At 50.9% G+C, this 18,679-nt stretch overlaps 6 protein-coding genes across 6 annotated transcripts; 2 read left to right on the top strand and 4 right to left on the bottom strand.

The window, feature by feature from the left end:
- Positions 1-1,468: 1,468 nt before the first annotated feature.
- On the bottom strand, positions 1,469-2,245 carry LTHEOB_11551 (Heterokaryon incompatibility protein or allele; the record flags this gene model as incomplete). Its single annotated transcript, XM_035508320.1, has 1 exon — positions 1,469-2,245. The coding sequence occupies one exon, from the start codon at positions 2,243-2,245 to the stop codon at positions 1,469-1,471; it is 777 nt and encodes a 258-aa protein (XP_035365874.1).
- Positions 2,246-4,533: 2,288 nt separating this feature from the next.
- LTHEOB_11550 (Bifunctional pyrimidine biosynthesis protein) lies at positions 4,534-4,974 on the top strand (the record flags this gene model as incomplete). The annotated part of the gene is made up of 1 exon (XM_035508319.1): positions 4,534-4,974. One exon carries the CDS (start codon positions 4,534-4,536, stop codon positions 4,972-4,974), a length of 441 nt encoding a protein of 146 aa, XP_035365873.1.
- A 2,496-nt stretch (positions 4,975-7,470) lies between these two features.
- On the bottom strand, positions 7,471-8,384 carry LTHEOB_11549 (Zinc finger mynd-type protein; the record flags this gene model as incomplete). The annotated part of the gene is made up of 4 exons (XM_035508317.1): positions 7,471-7,680; positions 7,768-8,115; positions 8,181-8,249; positions 8,343-8,384. The coding sequence occupies 4 exons, from the start codon at positions 8,382-8,384 to the stop codon at positions 7,471-7,473; spliced, it is 669 nt and encodes a 222-aa protein (XP_035365872.1).
- A 585-nt stretch (positions 8,385-8,969) lies between these two features.
- LTHEOB_11548 (uncharacterized protein) lies at positions 8,970-11,498 on the top strand (the record flags this gene model as incomplete). The annotated part of the gene is made up of 4 exons (XM_035508316.1): positions 8,970-9,023; positions 9,135-9,713; positions 9,897-10,677; positions 10,723-11,498. The coding sequence occupies 4 exons, from the start codon at positions 8,970-8,972 to the stop codon at positions 11,496-11,498; spliced, it is 2,190 nt and encodes a 729-aa protein (XP_035365871.1).
- Positions 11,499-11,679: 181 nt separating this feature from the next.
- Positions 11,680-12,534, bottom strand: LTHEOB_11547 (Nad dependent epimerase dehydratase; the record flags this gene model as incomplete). The annotated part of the gene is made up of 1 exon (XM_035508315.1): positions 11,680-12,534. One exon carries the CDS (start codon positions 12,532-12,534, stop codon positions 11,680-11,682), a length of 855 nt encoding a protein of 284 aa, XP_035365870.1.
- Positions 12,535-13,002: 468 nt separating this feature from the next.
- Positions 13,003-15,219, bottom strand: LTHEOB_11546 (High affinity methionine permease; the record flags this gene model as incomplete). The annotated part of the gene is made up of 9 exons (XM_035508314.1): positions 13,003-13,225; positions 13,279-13,531; positions 13,593-13,729; positions 13,810-13,954; positions 14,009-14,102; positions 14,150-14,333; positions 14,380-14,455; positions 14,505-14,603; positions 14,967-15,219. 9 exons carry the CDS (start codon positions 15,217-15,219, stop codon positions 13,003-13,005), a joined length of 1,464 nt encoding a protein of 487 aa, XP_035365869.1.
- Positions 15,220-18,679: the final 3,460 nt, after the last annotated feature.

The following is an 18,679-nucleotide window of genomic DNA, read 5'->3' as shown; positions in this document are numbered from 1 at the left end:
CCCGCGACGCGTCTTCCGGCGACGCGTCTTTCAACAGCGCGTCATCCAGCACGCCCGAAACATCCGCCTCCGCCGCCGCTACCTACTGCGCCGAAATAGGTCAGCTACGAGTCCCACTTCCCCGCCTATCTGGCGTCATTGCACCCTCCACCCAGCGCCCCGACGCGCCCACCACCACTCCTTCCGAATTGCAGCGATCCGACAACGACAAGACCGTCACATTCAATACAAGGGATGTGGGAAGGCATAGGCATAATCTAAGGGTGCAGTAGTCCCGAGTGTCATGGAAAAGCACGCTCGTTGACAGCGCCAACACCGGTCGCCGTGGTCAAGTTCTACGACAGTCGGCGAAACGCTAGCGGTCGGAGGGCGGGCTTGCGCTAGCGGCGGCTGCGAGAACTGCGCGCATGGTGTGCACAGAGACACGGCCATGTCGAGCACCTCTTATCTTCTCCATACCGACGCAGATCCCTTCTGTTACGACACCGACTCAGCAATATCCAATTCCAGCTCCTCCGAGCTCAACCGCCTTCACTCGCGCGTTTGATTCGGAGTTTTGGGGGGTGCAACTCCCAGCCAGAGCCCAACTCTCGTCCCGCTTCAGCCCTCCCGGCGGCTTTGCTGGTGAACAACACCCTTTATTCGACACATTCCGTAGAATCTCTTCCGCGGCAGGTTCTACGCCGTTGACATGGCGGTCTTATATGCAGTTGGATGTCACCACCGACACAGCCGGAGACGAGGCTAGCTGCGGGCATTGTACTTGCTGCCGAACCGCGAGGGAATACCGGCCCCGATTGTACAGTCCTGCGTCGTAGTTCGTCCTCACGGGCCGAGGATGTAAGGCATGTGCGGGTTTCTCGTGCTGCGCGGCCGAGAGAGTCCATGTGTGCTCCTCCGTCGTCCTTCCAGCCCCGCCAACCACTTACTCCCGCGATGCAGTTGGGTTCTCCGCAACTCTTGGATCAGAGTCAGCAGGGGAAAGTAACAAAAATTCCGATGAGGTAGGTGACTTACATGGTGACAGTGACTGCTATCGAGGAGCGATTCGAGGTGCCTACAGAGCCTTCCTTTTGCACACCTGTAGAAGAGAAGGTCCTTGTTGCTGCTGTTACTGTCGCCGTCCCTATTGTTTTATGGACGCTTTTGGTGTATGCGAAGCATGATGAGTAGGCAAGATAATATCATTTGCAGTATCGATCCATCCCTTCTTCCGCATCCCTCTTCTGCATCCTCCCGAAGTTGCCTTTCCTGCACCAGACCACTCGTCTCACATCCATTCATGACTACCAACACGTGCACAAGCCTCTAAGCCAGAGCCACTCCAGTAGTGCTGCAACTGAAGGCTGTGACGTACTTGTATGGTTGGTCCAACTGTTGCCTGGGGCTGATAGTTCACTGGCCAGAATCGCCGCCCAACTTGATTGAGTCTAGGCAGATCAATTCAAATTCATTTTTACGGAAACCGCTAAACAATCTGTATCGTCTCGAACTTCAAGTCTTTTCCCCTCAACGAACGAGTTGCGCTTTGTTTAGTCTCGTCCTCCCACAGTTCTCCACTCATGATTCCATGCACGTAGCACTCCCCAACTAGTCTGTATCGGCGCCTATCTCCATGATCGGAATCGGAAGTTTCTGGGCTCAACAAAAACGGCACTTCGCCACCAACCAAGTCCCACACCTCATCCCCTTCAGACATGTAGTCAGGTCCTAGGCCGATGAGCCCGTTGTCGGTCTTAAAAACGACACGGGCGGAAGAGAATGTCAGCATGTTTGAGCCCATCTTGTCAACGACGCGGGCTGCTACGGAAATTCCCCCATGTTTGTCTTGAAACAACTCCTGTCGCGCAGGCACCCATGCCTGGGCCGAACCACCTCCGAACGAATAGAGTGGGTAATCGAGGATGGACCAGGCGAGGTCGCAAACAGTAAGAAAGTCTTTGACATCTTGCAGACTCGCCTCTTTGACGCTGCTAGTCGCAGCTTCGTCATCCAGAGATTCTTTCTGCCGAGTGTAGATGGCCAGCAGCGTCGCCACCCATTCAGGTGGTATGTGCTCGTCTTTTCTGTTCTTAGGCTGTCTAAATCCAACCCTCCCCGGGCCAAAGCCGGGCGTCTGCTCTGCGTACTCGTAGCTGAAAGCCAGTATTGAACTGTAATCGACAGACGGATCATCGTTTTTCATCTGCTTTATAAGATCTTTGACGAATGATGACTGCGCTGGGTCCTTTTTCTGTTCGATCATATGGTGGCGGATACTACGAAGGAGGGATAGAAGCTGAGTGCGAGCATTTGTGGCAGCTCCCAGCACGAACTTTCGCATATATTCGGCGCTCGGTAGCCTGTTTGCAGCTAGGGTCCGCAGTAGCGCCGTCTGTGAGCTCTCTCCAGTCTGCTTGTATAGCTCAGGCAGAGTGCACGAGCGCAGCAGCTTGCGAAACTCGGGCGCAAACGTGTTCCAGCGTTGGTCGACTCTGCGATAGTAAAACTTTGAGCTTCCCACAGAAAGAGCTTGCAAAAAGGCCGCAGGCGAATGAGTGGATACTACATTGCCTAAATACGCTCCTCTTTGGTGGAGGGTCTTTCCGGACAGGACTGACGCGGGGCTGGAGTCAAAGACTTGAATTCCATTGAGTCGGTATGTCGTAGTTTCTTCAATTCCCCAGTCGAAACCCTGTAGCACTGCTGTGCGGCGCTGAACACGCCAGTCTGGCACCCATGAAGGCAGGCTTGGCTTTTGGAGTGGACCAAGACAATTCGAGAGGAGACGGAGATCGCCACTGCGCGCTAAGATGTCTCGGGCACAGTGGATGTACAGTTCCATCACATCCATGGAATAGTCTGGGACGACTACGGCTCTCTCATCCGCAGGGAGTAGCCCAAGCATACCGAATACCTTGTCCCGGTCATCGGTCGCTTCGCGGTTTCTTCCAAGTCGTAGAAGGTCCAGTAGGTCTGGTTTCCGCCGAGTATATCCCTCGCTCATAGGAGAAAACATTGTCAGGGCGAACATGCTGTCTGCGGCTTGGCCAAAAGCTATTTGCAGCATCGACATGGGAATTAGCTTCCACGCTGCTTCAAGCACCCACATCCAGGGTAGGTGCTGGCTTCCGCAAATGATAACGGCATCGTGTGGGAGGCATGCTTCCTGAAACGTCCATACTCGACGAAACCACGGGCGGCTGGTGAAGCGTTGAACTGACTTGATGCCTTTATATTTATTGAAATCCTTGGTGTAAATTCGCCACACTGAGAACTGCTCGATGGCTAGAACCGTGTCATCGTCTTCCGGGCCCACCCAAATCAAGACACGTGATGGAGCCGAAAAGATCTCCTTCATCATTAGGACCTGGTTGCTCCGCTCTGATAGATCCATTTGGTTGATGCAAATTCCGTCGATCCAAAGGCGGCGCGATACGTCTGATAAACGTAGGTGGCGCAATAGTGTCTCTACGCTCTCTGTGATGAGCAGCTCGTGCCCGTCGCATTCAATCGACTTTGAGAATTCAGTCGAGCCCCAAACGTAGGAGACAGCTTCGTATGGTTCCTTGCTTCCGTTGCCGTCCAAAATGTAGGTGCATAAAGAGATACGGATGTCGTCATTGAACGCTCCCGGGTGTAGTATCAGCACCCGTATTTGACCAGTTTCCAACTGACTGTAGACGTAAGACATGCTATAGATGAAAGTATAGTCAGCGTAGATACTTTTAGAGATGAAGGGCGCACATTACACGTTGTAGAATAGTGAGTTGTGACGAAGCTGGAAGATAACGAAGTCGAAAGCCACGGGGAAAAAAGCAATTATTAAACCAATTTGACATACTAGAATAAGCGCGCGCTGAACGTTAACACGTATGATACCTATTTTAGATAACGAATTGAATTTTCCCGATGGACCCGCAGTTTCCACCGTGATAACCATTAACGGTAAGGGTGATACAGAACCAAGGGAGACGGCGCTAAATAAATTTACATGGGGAGGAAACAAACCAATGAAAAGGCCCAATCCATTTTATTGGCCTTTGGATGTTCTGGATTGCACTCCAACTCCACTCTTCGACAGCAAGAATACAATAGTCGGCCATTTCGTCATGTGTGAAGATGATAAATTCAAAAGCATGCATTGGCGTTTGAGAACTTTTTTAATTGTCAAATTACATCTTAAGAGGGTGTAGGATATCCCGTGGATCGGCATTGACATTTCCTAGCACTGTCATAGCCTTGCGTGGGGGCCGGCGCCAACCACACACCCTGTTTCAGCACCCGGTCGTCAGAGATTGCCGCCAGTCATTCTATACCAATACTTGATTTGTTTGTCTCATCATCTAAAATCGAAAGGTCCACTGCTCGGCTCTTACAATAGCTGTGAAATGTCTCTACTGCCCGGGGTGTTGACTCAAGTATTGAAGGTACATGTGGCACAGAGCAGGGCTAAGCGATTCAGCTGCGGCACAGCAAAAGGGGTCTCGAAACACAAAGACGTCCTGCACCCGCACGATTCCCGTCATTCGAAACAATATCAAAGAAGCCCTCATGACCGAAGAAAAGCCAAAACTTAGCAGGGACATCCTGGAGTCTCACAGCATCTTCTACGAGGACGACCCGTGGAGCGCAGGAGATGATGGTACTCCAGCCGGAAGGCTCCCAGACTATGTTGAGGTATTCAGACAAGCTCTCCTGAATTTTGACAAGAAGATACCAGAGGAGTGGAGAATGGACTTGGAAAAAGACGGTGAGAGATTGCGCACAGAGGAATACAACGCTCTACCAGAATCCGCCTACTTCCAACCCCTGCGATACAGACCTCAGAAATCTACTGTTGAAGGCATTGAGATCGATGAATGCATGCGAATTCTAGATGAGTTTAGGGAAGGGATCAGGAACTGGACGGAGGATGACGTAACACATTTTCTCCGCGTCAACATCTTCAAGCGATATGAGGACGCCCATCCAGACCGGACAAGTTACAAGTAAGCCGGACGCTATTTTCATTTGACCCTTTTTAACAAATTATCTCAGCAACCTGTTCGACCGTTGGTCTATGTAAGTTACTCAGCAAAGTCTATGCACGAGATGAACTTTCCTAACCGGAATGGCCAGTGGTGCCAACATTTATTGGGGGGCAATGAAGATGAGGCCAAATATCGATCCATCCTCGCGAATTCCAACTGGCCCGAAGCCTGACTTGACATATGGGTTCCCTATTATTGCGTCGGAAAGCAATATTCCGAGAGGTTTTCACCAGGAGGCATCGGCAAAAAACTTCTCTCTTGAGGTGCACGAGCACCTATGCACAAACAATTTGATCACTACAACGGTCACCACTGGACTTCGAAAGAAGAACAGAAAGAAATTGTCGGCAGCCGATCTACTATGCTTTCCTTGGGCAATTGTAGAGGTCAAACGTTTCCACGCACGACAGGATGCCAAGGAGTTTTGCTATTGTCAAGCAGCAAATTGTAGTTCTGCAGCCCTCTCACTTCAGCACCGTCTTGGAGAAGAATCGGAAATGGCTGTAGAGACCAACCCAATTGTTGCATTTACTAGTGTTGGCACCGACTTGAGAGTGTGGTTGACCTTTCTCGCCCGCGAAGGAGATGATTTGCTTGGTCATGTCCGTATCCCCCTCGCAATAATAGTGTACAAACGTTGCTGACGCTGTTTAGAAAATGGTTTGCATATGGGAAGCTAAGCTTGATACGATGTGGGGCTTTTTATCTACTCTCATCATCGTTGGAAATATGCACGTCTGGGCATCCCGAATCCTGAGGGCAAGGATTTCCGCTTGCATCAGCCAGGTCCGACACCGAACGAACTCTGAACGACCTCAAACACCGACACTCTCACCTAATCCGGATTTCTACTCTTCTCCATTAGACTATTCGACAGCCGCGTCTAGACGAACTCTGTATTTTTCACCGCGGACCCCTCCTTCAAATCAGACCGAAAGGAACGCCTCACCTCCATCAGGAAACGATGATCAGGAATCCCCAAGCCTAAGCCGTATCGGCGCATCGGAGAATACTCAGAAAAGCAAACTGCTGCCCTGGCAATCACGTTTGGCTCATCGCGACTTGGACTGTGATCATTCTCAATGCGGCTATGATAGAACATCAAACAAATGGCGCCGCTATCACGTCTACATGCTCTCTGAACGGCGGACCAGGCTCTGTGACCCCGAAGACTCGGAAACTGATTCTTCTGATGAAGATTATGAGTCGTCGGACTACAGCGATAGTCAAGGCAGCTCAGAGTGGACTTCAAATTTCGGAAGCGAGTACCACGACTGTCTCGAATACATTGACGAGATAGGCTCCGAAAGAAGCTTAGATGACAGTGACGATTCAGATTCATTTTCGCTCGGCTCAGAGAACGAAAAGACTTCCTACACAAACGATGATGATGATGGATCCAGCGTTCGCAGTTTTTCGAGAATGGAGAATACAGATTCTGACACTGATTCCCTCAATTCAACGGAGTGCTATTCTGGAGAGCTGCTTAAACAGGAAGACATCGACTTCTGGACAACATGGGCCATCGAAGACACGAGTGGGCATGACATTTCAGAGCTGGGAAGTGTATCATCAGCGATAAAACAGGCCACTGTTGAGCAGCTTTTTGAGGCTTTTCGGCAATCTCCAATCCATTGGTGTAACAGTTGCTCGCGTCTGCATGCCAAAATCAGTAGTTCGACTCCCGATGTGCCTCCTGGGACACGTTCTGGCGCATCTCCTGGCGCATGTCGTTGGATGGGATGGGACCAATATAAGAGAAAGAAAGATATAGCATGGCGAATACTCGAGGATCGACAGTGGGCCAACAACTTTCTTATAGGGATACTACGAAGCACATGCGCAGCAGAGGACGCAATGAAGGTCCTAAACCCTATTCTCAATGATGAGACGCGGAATATTGTAAAGGAGGAAGCATTCCAAAAGCTCACAGGCCCTGTTTCTCTATAGCTTTCCCATCTGTATATTTTAGGACTCTACTACATTCTTAGAGCGCATCAACTGCTACAAGATCGGTAAATCCTGTTAAAACCTAAATATTTCGACTGTTATCATTTAAAGCTCAACAGTTCTACCTTTTTAACTTGTTGCCCTCGGTAACATAAGGCATACTGACATCGCTGAATAAAATGTAGCGCTTTCTCTATTTATTTTTTCGCTCTTCTTTATTCTTATTCTTACTGTTCTAATTCTCCCTTAACCTAAAGCTTCGTTAAATTAACCTACTTTTATTTTATTTAGTGCTGACTATGACACAAACCAATTCGGACCTCCTTAGCGGTCGCCGGGGATAAAACTGGCAGCAAGGCATCACAGAGACAGCCCTGCAAGTACTAGACGGAGTTGGGCTGAGAATGGAGGTAGAGGAATCAAATTACAAACAGGTGAAAGGCACGGCAGAACATCGTAGCCTGCGGCGCATATGCTAAGAAGACTGCAGCGCGTGCATGCCACTAACTTAGCAGTGTAAGCTCGCGAGCCTTTGGTTCACCTCGAAGATATCCCACTTCCACGGATTAAGGCCCTCGCGCTCGCCGTTGAGACAATGAGTCCTATACCACGTCCGCAGCTCATCAACGCGCTCACCACCATGCGCACCGTCGGCGAAAGCCTGCTTAAGTTCCTTCCATCCGCCCGACCCACCGCAATCCTCGGCGCACGGATGGCCCTGTAGCATCGGTGCGGTTGATTAGCACTCAAAGCTGTCCCACCGCAGAAAGAAACTCATAGGAGAATGGGATAAGGGGTCGCGTACCTCTCCGCCGATGCACCAAGTCCACTGGCCATCTACAACGCCCTTGCCGATCTGCCTTCTGGCGAATTCTCCATCTGCATCTGCCTTCCCAAGGCAAACGATCTCGTGGATCCAGCCATCGCCAAAGTCATACTCGTACGTGACCTCTGCTTTGCTATCCGCGAATTGCGGGTTTGCGAACACGCTGGCGAGCGTACATTCCGAAGCCAGTGCTTTTGGAACAACACGCGGTGCTGGGCGGCCGGTAACAAGAGCCATTTGGACTATCATGTCATCTTGCTCATCCCAGTCATCATCAGAGTCTTGGATCGAGAGGAGCTCTTTGTTTGGGCGAAAGAATTGGTATGGCTAACGTGAATATTAGCTCAAGACAAGCAAAAGCAATTTTCAGGGTATCATAAGTACCAACTTACCTCACCGGCAGCTCGCGACTCAGAAACAATAAAGTGGTAGAGGTGCACCTCGGCCCAGCCAAATGCCACCTATAGAACGAGATAGAAGGAGCGGAAGTCGAGGTCCACCGGCACACAGAGAATACACGAGATGATTAAGTCCACACTTTTCATCATACATACATGGAGAATATATATATCATTCTCATCTAGAGTAGCCGCCATTATTCTTGATTACGAGTCTAGCGGTATACAAGGAGTAGTCAATAATCAGAAGCCATGGAAAGTTAGGCAGTGTGGTACGGACCCTGCAGGTCCGGAGTATTCCTCGCCCGTAAGTATCACGTGCTCGTTATTGCAAATACACGGGCAGACTCCCCCACCCTAAGACGCTTTCACTCTGCGGCCGTCTGCTCCCAGACGGCAACAGCTTCGTTGAGCTCAACTTTAAAGATGAAGAAGTTGCTGGGGATGTCAACCAGGCCAAGTTGCGTTGCGAGGGATTTTTTCTATGTGCGGAGGAATTCCTGTGTTGGATAGATGAAAAAATCGAGGGACGTTTGTAACGAAGAGGAAAAAGCAAACATCTCCGCAGATAAGTACGGCTTTGGCCGGCTATGATGTAAGAGGAAACCAGCATGGTCCGTGCTGAGAGTTTGCTCGCTTTCCGATCGGGCTTAGCTTAGCTTTAATTGAGGACAGCTTGACTCATTATTACAACTCGCATCCGCCGACTCTGTACTCATCTACCTTCCACCACCACAAAGTTTGACAACATTGTACTTGCGTCTGGCTCAAGCTCCACCGGCCATGCTTTCTGGCTTCGTTATCAGTAGCTATGAACAATACAAAGAAGACACCAATGTCATTGCCGCGTAGCTGGCATCCACTGCAAGCCGCTGCGGCTACTCAGTTGACCTCCTTCGACCTTCACCTACAACATCTCAATCCGCTCCACGCTCTCGGAGACTGAAGGGAAAGGCACGCAAGCAAGCGAAGGAGGCGGAAGAACAGCCGACCGAAAATACTGCCTCGCCAATCAAGCCTTCGTACACTATCGCCACCAAGGATTTTGTGGCATTGGCTGAATTCATTGCTGGCTCTACAAAGCCACCGGTGAAGGTACCCCAATCCATTGCCACTGTGCTGAATCGCGCCATCAAGGTCCGGAAGAAGCATGCACAGACTCTGGTTTCCCAACAGGACCGTACCAAAGACGACGAGGACTCGGATAAGCGCCATTCGTATTTTGTCGGTATTCTAGAGCACGTGAAAACCATCTTACAGCCATACTTTTCCCAGGCCGATCCCGAGCAAATCAAGGCAGCCGAAGGAACCGACTCTGTGACGAATCCTTTCACCCATCTTACCGTTTCAGAGCCTTCCGAGGCATTCATCAACGCACCTGATATTGCCCAGCCAAGCCAAACCCGCCCAGACTACCAATCGGAGCAGCCGCAGGATCTCGATGAAGCCTGCACCGTATTCGCCCTGGTTCTTGAAGACTTCAACCGTCTCCGGACCGCCATTGCAAAGACATGGGTTGCCTATAAGGTAGGCATGTGCGACATCGTGGCAGCTTCTATCACCACCAACACTGCCCTTGAGTTTGCTCGCCGCCTCGAAGAAGACGTTGCAGGCTTGTTTGAAAGGCATGGTGGCGTTGAGCGCATGTTGATGTGCTGGTACATGGCCACCTGCCAGACCCAGGGCCAAGACCCGGATTACCGCTCTTAGCCTGACGATGCTCTAAACTTTGAAGTCTACGACTCTGTCACTCCCTTCATGTGGCCTACTTATCGGCTGCTTGGGGCTTTTGTCAAGCTTGTCGGCCCCACCAACATCCTCATCTACAAGGAGGGTTTCTACGGCACTTACGACCCATCGAGTGACCGGCGTCAGAAGAGTGCCAGGGAAAAGCACCAGGAAGACACCGTAGTGCTAATGGAAATCCTGCCAGAGTTTGCGTTGCTCTGCCGGATGCGGGGCAATATGCCAGTCGAGGACGAGCTGGTCCGCGGGCTCCGCACCGCCTTCGACACCAAACAAATCAGCCTCTCCACCGTCCTGGCCGTGCAAGTGTTCCTCGACATACACCACCGTATGCGCGACCAAGTCTATCGAGGCTTGATAGACATGGAAAAGGCCGCAAACCAGATTTTGTCATCCATCGACCAGCACCAGGAGTTCCACGCCTCTCTTACGATCGACACCTGGCCGCGCTCCAACGACGCCGTTTTCCGCCTCATCAAGCACCGCATCGACACCTGGGCCAAGGGCGACCCTATCCTGCAAGCATCGATACGGCACAACCGCCCGCCTCCCTCCGACCGCCATCTTCTTTCCAAGCACCCATTACTCTGCGGCCTCATTGCATACGGTCTCAAGATGGACTTCAACGAAGCTGGCATCGCCCTGGCTAATGCGTGGGGTGCGACAGTCTGCTGCACGCACCTCTACAACGCCGTACGGCAGACGGGCCTTCTGCAGAGCTCGTGGAAAGACATGGAAATCATGCGTGGGGTGGTCTAGATGGACGTTATGCTCGGCCCTGCGCCACTAGGAGCCACGCATGAGGTCTTTCTACAGCGGTTCATGCTCAGCATGGGCTACTCGGCGGCGAACTTTGCGCCTCAAGGGGGCCGCAAGCATAAGCGGCCACAGGTCTCTCGGAGCGGGCCGAGGGGACTCAAGGCGAAAGCTGGGGTCGTGGAGGCGTTCCGGGCCAGGTACTCGGGTGGTGGTGGTACGGCTGGCAATTTTACGCACGAGGAGGTGCGGGCGCTGCTCGGCAAGCTGAATGCGTGGGAAGAAGATGCAGACATGTCAGACGAGGAGACGTTCGAGACGGAGGAAGGTGAGACGCAGCAGTTTGGGCTTGTGAAAAGTGCGAAGGCGCGAGATAAGAATGCGGCACGGAAGCATCAGCAGGCCATTGGCAAACTGACTGTCGAAGAGTTACTTGAGAAGCTGAGGAATGCGCTGCAGGGCGAGGTGCTTGAGCTGTCCTTTGACTATGCGCTGATGCACCGGTTCTGCTGGAGGCTTTTGAGGGCGGTGAAGGACAAGTGCGCCGAAGAGCTACGGCAGATGTACGGGCCTTCGTACATTGAGAACGAAAGCGAGCTGCCCTTTATCGTGGGATACATCCTCCATGCTTCGGTGGCTCGGGAACAGGCCGCGAACTATCCGGTATTTGAGTCAAGGCGGACCAAAAGCACAAATTCGCAGCTGCTGGACAAAGTAGCGTATGTTATCGAGGAAATGATTGCTTCTGGCGCTGGGTCTATTGTTGCAATGGTCTTGGAGAGGCAGTACAACATCTTTTTTGAGGAGTAGCAAGCTTAAATCCAACGCGACCTTTCAAGTACACCACGTAGGTGTCCTGTTTTCGGTCAAGCCCTCCACATAGAATGTAAGTTACAATAGTTGTTCAGCGGGGTTCAAGTATAAACATTTACCCCCGCAGATTGAAAAGGTCGACTTTAGACCCATCTATCTGAACTGTTATCGTTCGAAATTAAGCTAATGGCCAGATGATCCCCCCGTTCACATAGGCCTTCCACGTCCACACCACCGCCGCCGTGACCACGATGCCTTTCCCCAAATTCAACATGGCCCCCACTACCGAGCCTCTGCACCACTGTTTCCACATCTCCCCAAACTCCTGGCCATCAAACATCCGTGGGAACGGCACGGTCTTCGGCGGGACATCCAGCCCCAAATGCTTACACAGCGGCTCCCAGCCTTCTTTGACATTGAACACCAAAAGCCTGTCCCCAGCCAGCTCCTTCACAACCGCATTCCGCTCCTCGTAGTACTGCCGTCCCCGCTCCGGTATGGCGCCCAGATCCGTGAACCGCGCCATGCACGAATGCATCACATCAAGGTACCCAAACGGCATCCGCGGCCGCAACGCCTGCACCACGCGCCACCACAGCGTCGGCGCCACCGCCTCGGCCTCCAGAAACGGCCAAATGGTCGTGCTGTACGAGTCGTACCACGCCTCCGTGCTGTCGCGGACCGTAAGCACGACTTTGGCCTCGGGATAGGCGGCCATGAGCTCTTCGGCGAAGATGTGGCAGGGCGTGTCGGTGAGAGCGGTGCAGTCGGGGCCCAGCAGGGCATCCCAGTCGTCGCGGGTGAAAGGCGGAGGGCGAGACGGGTCGTCGGGCGGCAGGAATTTGGCCTGGAAGGCGCGTTGCCACGTTGGTGTTTGGAGGGGATTTTCGAAGAGGGAGAAGAAGTGGAAGACGCGCGTGTAGCCGAGATGCTGCAGCGCTGCGCGCATGGACGAGGTGCCGGTGCGAGATTGGCCCAGGACAAGGACACCCATGGGGCGCGTTCGCGTTTCTGAGGTCTTCGTGGTGGACATTCTGAAGGCGAGTTGAGTGGTTGTTTTCTGGTGGAGGTGGCTGGGGATGGAGGAGAAAACTGCCTCCGAGTCTCACAGCTGAACCAGGATTGATTCAAAGAAATCAATTCGCATAATGTAGACATTCAATCTTCACGTTTTAAATGTTCCTGCGGCGGATTTTAGCTTCGGTTCAAGGCCAGTGCTAGTGCTTACGACATTTTCCGCGGATGACCCAGGCAATGCGGGGACATTATTGGGTACAGGAAAATTAACCGTAACCATTTTTGGAATCCACGTCAGCTTCTGACAGCCCACAGTATATCATACGGGGAGAAATTTACTCCGAGTAGGAAGCTCTACGAAATCAACGGGATCAAGCGTGCATGTATCACTTTTTGTAAGCTCTAGTTGCTATCTATCCTGCCTCAAGTACCACGTACCTTGAGTGTAGTACAGCGACAGTAGATCTCTTCTCTGGTTGGGTGCTTACTCTCTCTTTGCAGAAACCACCCCATTCTCTGCGGTGATTGACCGCCCCGAGACATCGTGATTCGCATCCCATTCGGCCAGCTGATCCTTTGGCACCTTTACTATCTTGTGCATCACCGCTCCATCCTCCAAGACAACAAGCTTCTGCCGCATTGCATATCCGCCGAAACGCGGAAGCACGTAGATCCAGATCCAATAGTACACGACGCACATGAGGATGCTGTTGTTACACTTAGCTGACTGCCGGCCATCCAGAAGAAAGAAGAAACTCACATGCCGATTCCCACGACACAATACGTTGCGTACCAGAAGCTGACATCACCACCGGTCGCGCCACCTTCGGGAGGGTACCAGGGCATGACAAGAAGAAAGAGGTTGACGAGCAGGTATATTATGACCGCGGCATCCCAAGCGCGGAATTCGGATCGTCCGACCCCAATGCGAGAGCGGTGGCGCCGGATAATATACACACCCGCCGCCATGAGGAAAAAGAAGACAGCATCGGGATAGGTTTTGAGGTCCACGACTACATATTCCACATGTCAGTCCTTGCGCTGAATCACCAAATTAGTGCTTGATCTGCGTACCAAAGTTGAAGGCATCACCAGCCGGTGGCGCCACGATCATGAGGACCGTCATTCCCCACTTCAGCAGGTAGGGGCCGATTGGTGTGCCGAAGGGGCGTGTCGTGGTCCAGAATTTAGGCCATGGCAGGACGCCTTGCCTGTGTAAAGTTAGCGCCAACTCTGTGACAGGTTCCTGATCGAAAATGCTTGCCTTCCGATTTCACGGATCATTCGAGACTGCCCGATCAAGTTCGATATCAAGTTGCCAAATGCGCTAATGATGACGAGAATATTGAGGCCTTTAGCAGCATTCTCACCGAAAACTTTTGTGAAGAAGAGGGTTGCTGCAGTTTGCTCTGCGGCTTTCATTTCCTCGCTGGGTACTGCGGTAGGATTAGTCATAAATACTATGCTGGAGGAACAATATCCATACTCACCAGCAGCGAAGTAAGCAACGTTGCAGAGAGTATACATGACTGCAACAATCAGCAGCGCCACTGGCGCGCTTTTCTTAATCGTGCGGACGGGGTCCTAAACGCGATCAGTACAACGGCCTTTTCCTTTTCTTTAAAATTTACCTTGACTTCGTTCATCATGTTGAACGCATTTGCGTATCCCTCATAAGCGAATGTTACCTTCACCAATGCGTTTGCCATGGCATTCCCATTGCTTGAGGTTCCGGCGAAAGCATCCCGGAAGTTGGCATTCGGATCAGCCACAGATGTATTACCTCCAAGAACAACGAGACCGGTGATACTTATGCTGTATTCTGTTAGTTGTTAATCCATTACAGAACCAAAATACTTACAAAATAAGTGTCGAGACCTTGATGAACCCGAAGATGTCCGAGAGCCAGAGGGAAAGCCGATTGCTAACAATGAGCACTATGAAGGTTGGTACCTTTCCGTGGCAATGGATGGGGGGGATACTCACGAACTATAGCGAGAGTGTAGCTTGCAATAGCAACTCCCTTCTGTTCCCAGTCGGAGGGGCTGTAGTCTGGTGACATCTTGAATGCATACTGGGCCAACACTAAAATCTGTTAGCTTCCTTCCGCGCCTGACATAACCAACTTACCAATTGCGTTACTACTGCTGAATGATAGCAACACGGACTGAACCGCGAATGCCGTTGGGAAGAAATATCGTGGCCGCGGATATGCCTGTTCGAGGTAGACGACTTCGGCTCCAGAACGGGAAGGAAAGTAGGATGCCAATTCCAGGTATACACAGAGCGCGCAACACGAGATGACAAAGCCGATGAACCAAAACATCAGGGCCATCCCCACAGATCCAGCGTTTGTCAGAATAGAAGCGGCTACCAAAAAGCGTTAGATCTTATCTTTGAGCCGCACCTACTTGCTTGGAAGAAAGAAAAGAATTGCGGTGCGCTTACGTGTTGAGAAAACACCAGTACCAATCATTTGGCCGATGTTCAGAAAGATGATGGTGAACCACTTAACCTTGTAGCCAAGCGGAGACTCTTGCTCGACGGGAGCACCCGTCGCTTCTTGGAAGGTTGGCGCCGACCCATTGCCACCTTGTTCCCCAACGAATGCGAGACTACCAACTTTGAGGACGTTGGAGTCACTAGCTGGCGACGCGACACGGACTGGGTCGAGTTTTTCGGAATCGTGAGCGGTGGCCATCTTGATCGATGGTGCACGAACACCTGGCCTCTGGAAACAACTCCGACCTTAGGGCGGTGCCACATGTTAAAGTGTTCTTGACGCAAAGTTTTATTCCACGCCCAAGACTTTCAGGCGGCTAAACACAATCGTGCAATCTTGGTTTCAGATGACGCAATTACCCCATGCGGGGGCGGTCTGTACTACATACAACGTAAGAAACGCCCTGTTCGCTTACATTTGTAAGTGATTTGGCGGCGACTCACAGCACGACATTGTATCCTTGATAGTAGCAACAGTCAGCGTAGCTCAGTTGCTGCATTTTTGAAGGCTTGTTGGTTGGAAACGAGGAAGACTCTCGCTAATGCACTTGGGTGACATCGGATGACCTTGGCGAACTCAACTTATCCGAGGTGACATTCCACTGCTCGAGCTGGTTTACAACGTGATCGAGGCAAATAGCGGTTACATTCGGCTGATGCTACGAACGAAAATTATCCCTGTAACGACTGCCAACTTCGGAAACACACTCGGATACGCCATTCTCAGGCAAAGAATTCCGGTTTTATCATCGACGGCATGGGTTGAAATAAGCATAAAATTAAGATTTTCCAACTACAGGCGAAAATTTAGCGTAGATATTTCAACATAGCCAGTCCACCATCGGCCGTCTTTTCCCTCGAAACAGACTTTGCAATTCTTCCTCGCTACTTCATCTAGTTCTCCAGATGTAGCCTCTTCGGCGCAAGTTCACCTTTTGCAGTATCGGCCCTGCACAACCGTATTCTCAGCGTAACATTTGATATACTCCCGCGCCCATGAAACTCCTCTTCGTTGCTTGGCAGAGCTCAATTACCGCTAGCTTCTTCAGTTTCTCAGCCTCAGCCGTATCCCTCTTTCGTCTTGTCTTGTCTTGCCAATCGGGAGCCTTGAATTGGGAAGATCCCTATTACATCTGCAATCGTGCTGGCTCTTCTTTATTGTTCCGCCTTCTTCCTATTCTGCGTCATTATTCTACTTTACTACTTCTCGTCTGTCTGTTTACTACCTTGAAAACTATATTCGTCTAATGAATTCATCTTCAGTGCCTTTCGAAATTGCCTTTATCTCCACCCAACATAAACGAGGCGATAAATATGAATGCAAGAGGAGGGCCAAATCATCAGCAGGGGACTATAGAATTAGCATATTAATATAAAATCAAATTTGTAAAAAAGACGAACCCCTCTCCGTTAGGTACAGATAGAAGCTGAATGCAGAGCAAAATCGCCAACACAATCCCAACGATGAATACCTCCAATGTGAAAAACAGCTTACAATTCAAAAGCATTTTTGGCATTCCCAAGATCTGAGCCATTAGTTCTTTCAGATCAATTCTGAGGCGTTGCGTCTCTCGGGGTGATTGTACAGTATCATCCTGAAGTAAGTCCTCAGGCTCATCATTGTCGGTATAGTCTACCGGGCTCTCGACTAAGAGTGGGCCGTCTATATAGATTCTAGGATCCTCATAGAGTTGTAGTCGAGATTCGCCTCGAGTGTCTTTGTGCTTGCTGATGCGCTTGCACCGGTGCGTCGCGACTTTCTTAACCAGATACAGATGCGGAATCAGTCTGATGTTCTCGATAGCCAGTGGCTCGTTTTCCTCTCGAGAAAATCTGTTCAGTGCCTGGGCAGGCTTTTTAATTGGATTCTCATCGAGATGCTTCCCTAAACACAGGCGTAGGTCCACGAAGTTCTTGGGTTGTTTAATAGCGGCGTGTCGAGCTCCTCGTACTTGTCGCTCAGCTCCCGTACGAGAATTACCAACCGAGAGCGGAGATACCAGTCCTCCTCCTGTCGTTCATGGATTGCATCTCTAGAGCCTTGGCATTGCCCTATTCTCTTGTAGCAGTCGAACGAGAGAGTCAGCTCCAAAAAGTCGGAAAGATAGCCGCGGATGATCTTTGGGGCTGGTAGACAAATGCTTCAAACCTCATGATTTATGACTCCAGTCTGTTACCACTTTAATTCCCTCAAACCACAGTACAAAACAATCATCCCGGGCGGAGACGGAACTTGGCAGCAACTGGCAGACTGAACCCTTTCGTGATTGGCGAGTTTCCGCCCCCACATAGATTTTCTTCGGCTTCCCCTCTTATTTTCACGTTATCCTTCCATATTTGGGTCCCACAGTGGAGACTCGAGATACAACCCCTCCAATCGCCGTGTAAGCCGTGGTCCTCCACCCTCGCACAGTTGCAGGCAATATTGGTGAGGGACTTGCGCTAGCAAATGACATGTGCTGTCTTCTCCACATTATCGGAACGGTCCACTTTCATCTTGCAGTGGGTGTCAGGAGGATCATACCTGTTAGATTATAAGAATTAGTGTCTAGGCTCCAGCATTTTGTGTAAGCAAGGTTGCCTAAATCGCATTTCAGGCATCCTCGCCGGTTCTCCGAAGTACTCCGTTCCGCATCTCAACTTATTCTACGTCTCCCCAAGGCCCACCAGAGCATAGGTCTACTTAAGCTCCAGCTCTTCACAGCAGGAAATTTCTCACGCCTTGCGCAACTCGTCACTTTCTTCCCCCGGGTCGTCCTGGTGCTCGCAATCCAACACTAGTGGCCAGCCCAAAACTCGCGGCAGCTCCAGTTGCGCCACTCACCCTCCCCCGAGGACAATCTTCGAGAACATCGCCCGAGTTCCTACTTGGCTACTTCTACGCCTCTTGCCGTCATTCGTTCTTCTCCTAGCCATCTCAGCGGGGATCCTCAATCGTTATCCGCTCACCTGGCCCTATCACCGGACATTTGGAGTCGGAATTTACCATTGTCTCAGAATCGCTCCATATCTACTATAGATCCGTCTTCAACCACTACCAACAATGGCCCAGTATCTATTGAGCGACGGAGAAGATCTCTACAACAGCACCGAAAGCGTTTCAGAATGTACCGGGCTTGAGTTGGTGCCCGCCGAAGCATTGACGGGCGGCCGACGGCGCGACCACGATGGATCCATAACGGCTATTCCTCAGATCAGCATTCCGGAATGGCTTCCTCGTATAATTCCCACTATAAACCTCTTTGACGACATGGAAATTGTTTGTACCGAATGCCATGAACAGATGATGTACTTCATTTCTGAATGTCCCTACCCCAATTACGAAGAATACGAATTCGACATCCACCCGGAATCCAACTGTCCACTCTGTTTGATGGTGCAAGACGCTCCCAATGATCAAGAGGGTGACCTCTGGTCGATCATTGATTTGCGTCATCCTACTACCAATGATTTATTGGAAGTGACAGAGGTTCATATCTTTTCTACTTGGCCAGCAGAAATACACGCGTTATTACGCAAAAAAACTCACATATCTATCAGTATAAATTCTCTATACACTGATACAGTCCGTCCGTTGTCAATTGACTACGACAACCTAAAGACAAAGCTCGACCAATGCCGTATCAAACATGAAGAGTGTCGCAGTGGCATCGCAAAGC

This window comes from Lasiodiplodia theobromae, assembly GCF_012971845.1.
Source record: "Lasiodiplodia theobromae strain AM2As chromosome Unknown scaffold_50, whole genome shotgun sequence".
In the NCBI taxonomy this organism is placed as follows: domain Eukaryota; kingdom Fungi; phylum Ascomycota; class Dothideomycetes; order Botryosphaeriales; family Botryosphaeriaceae; genus Lasiodiplodia; species Lasiodiplodia theobromae.
Note: the sequence above shows the minus strand (reverse complement) of the source record. Positions and strands in the feature narration are given on the sequence as shown.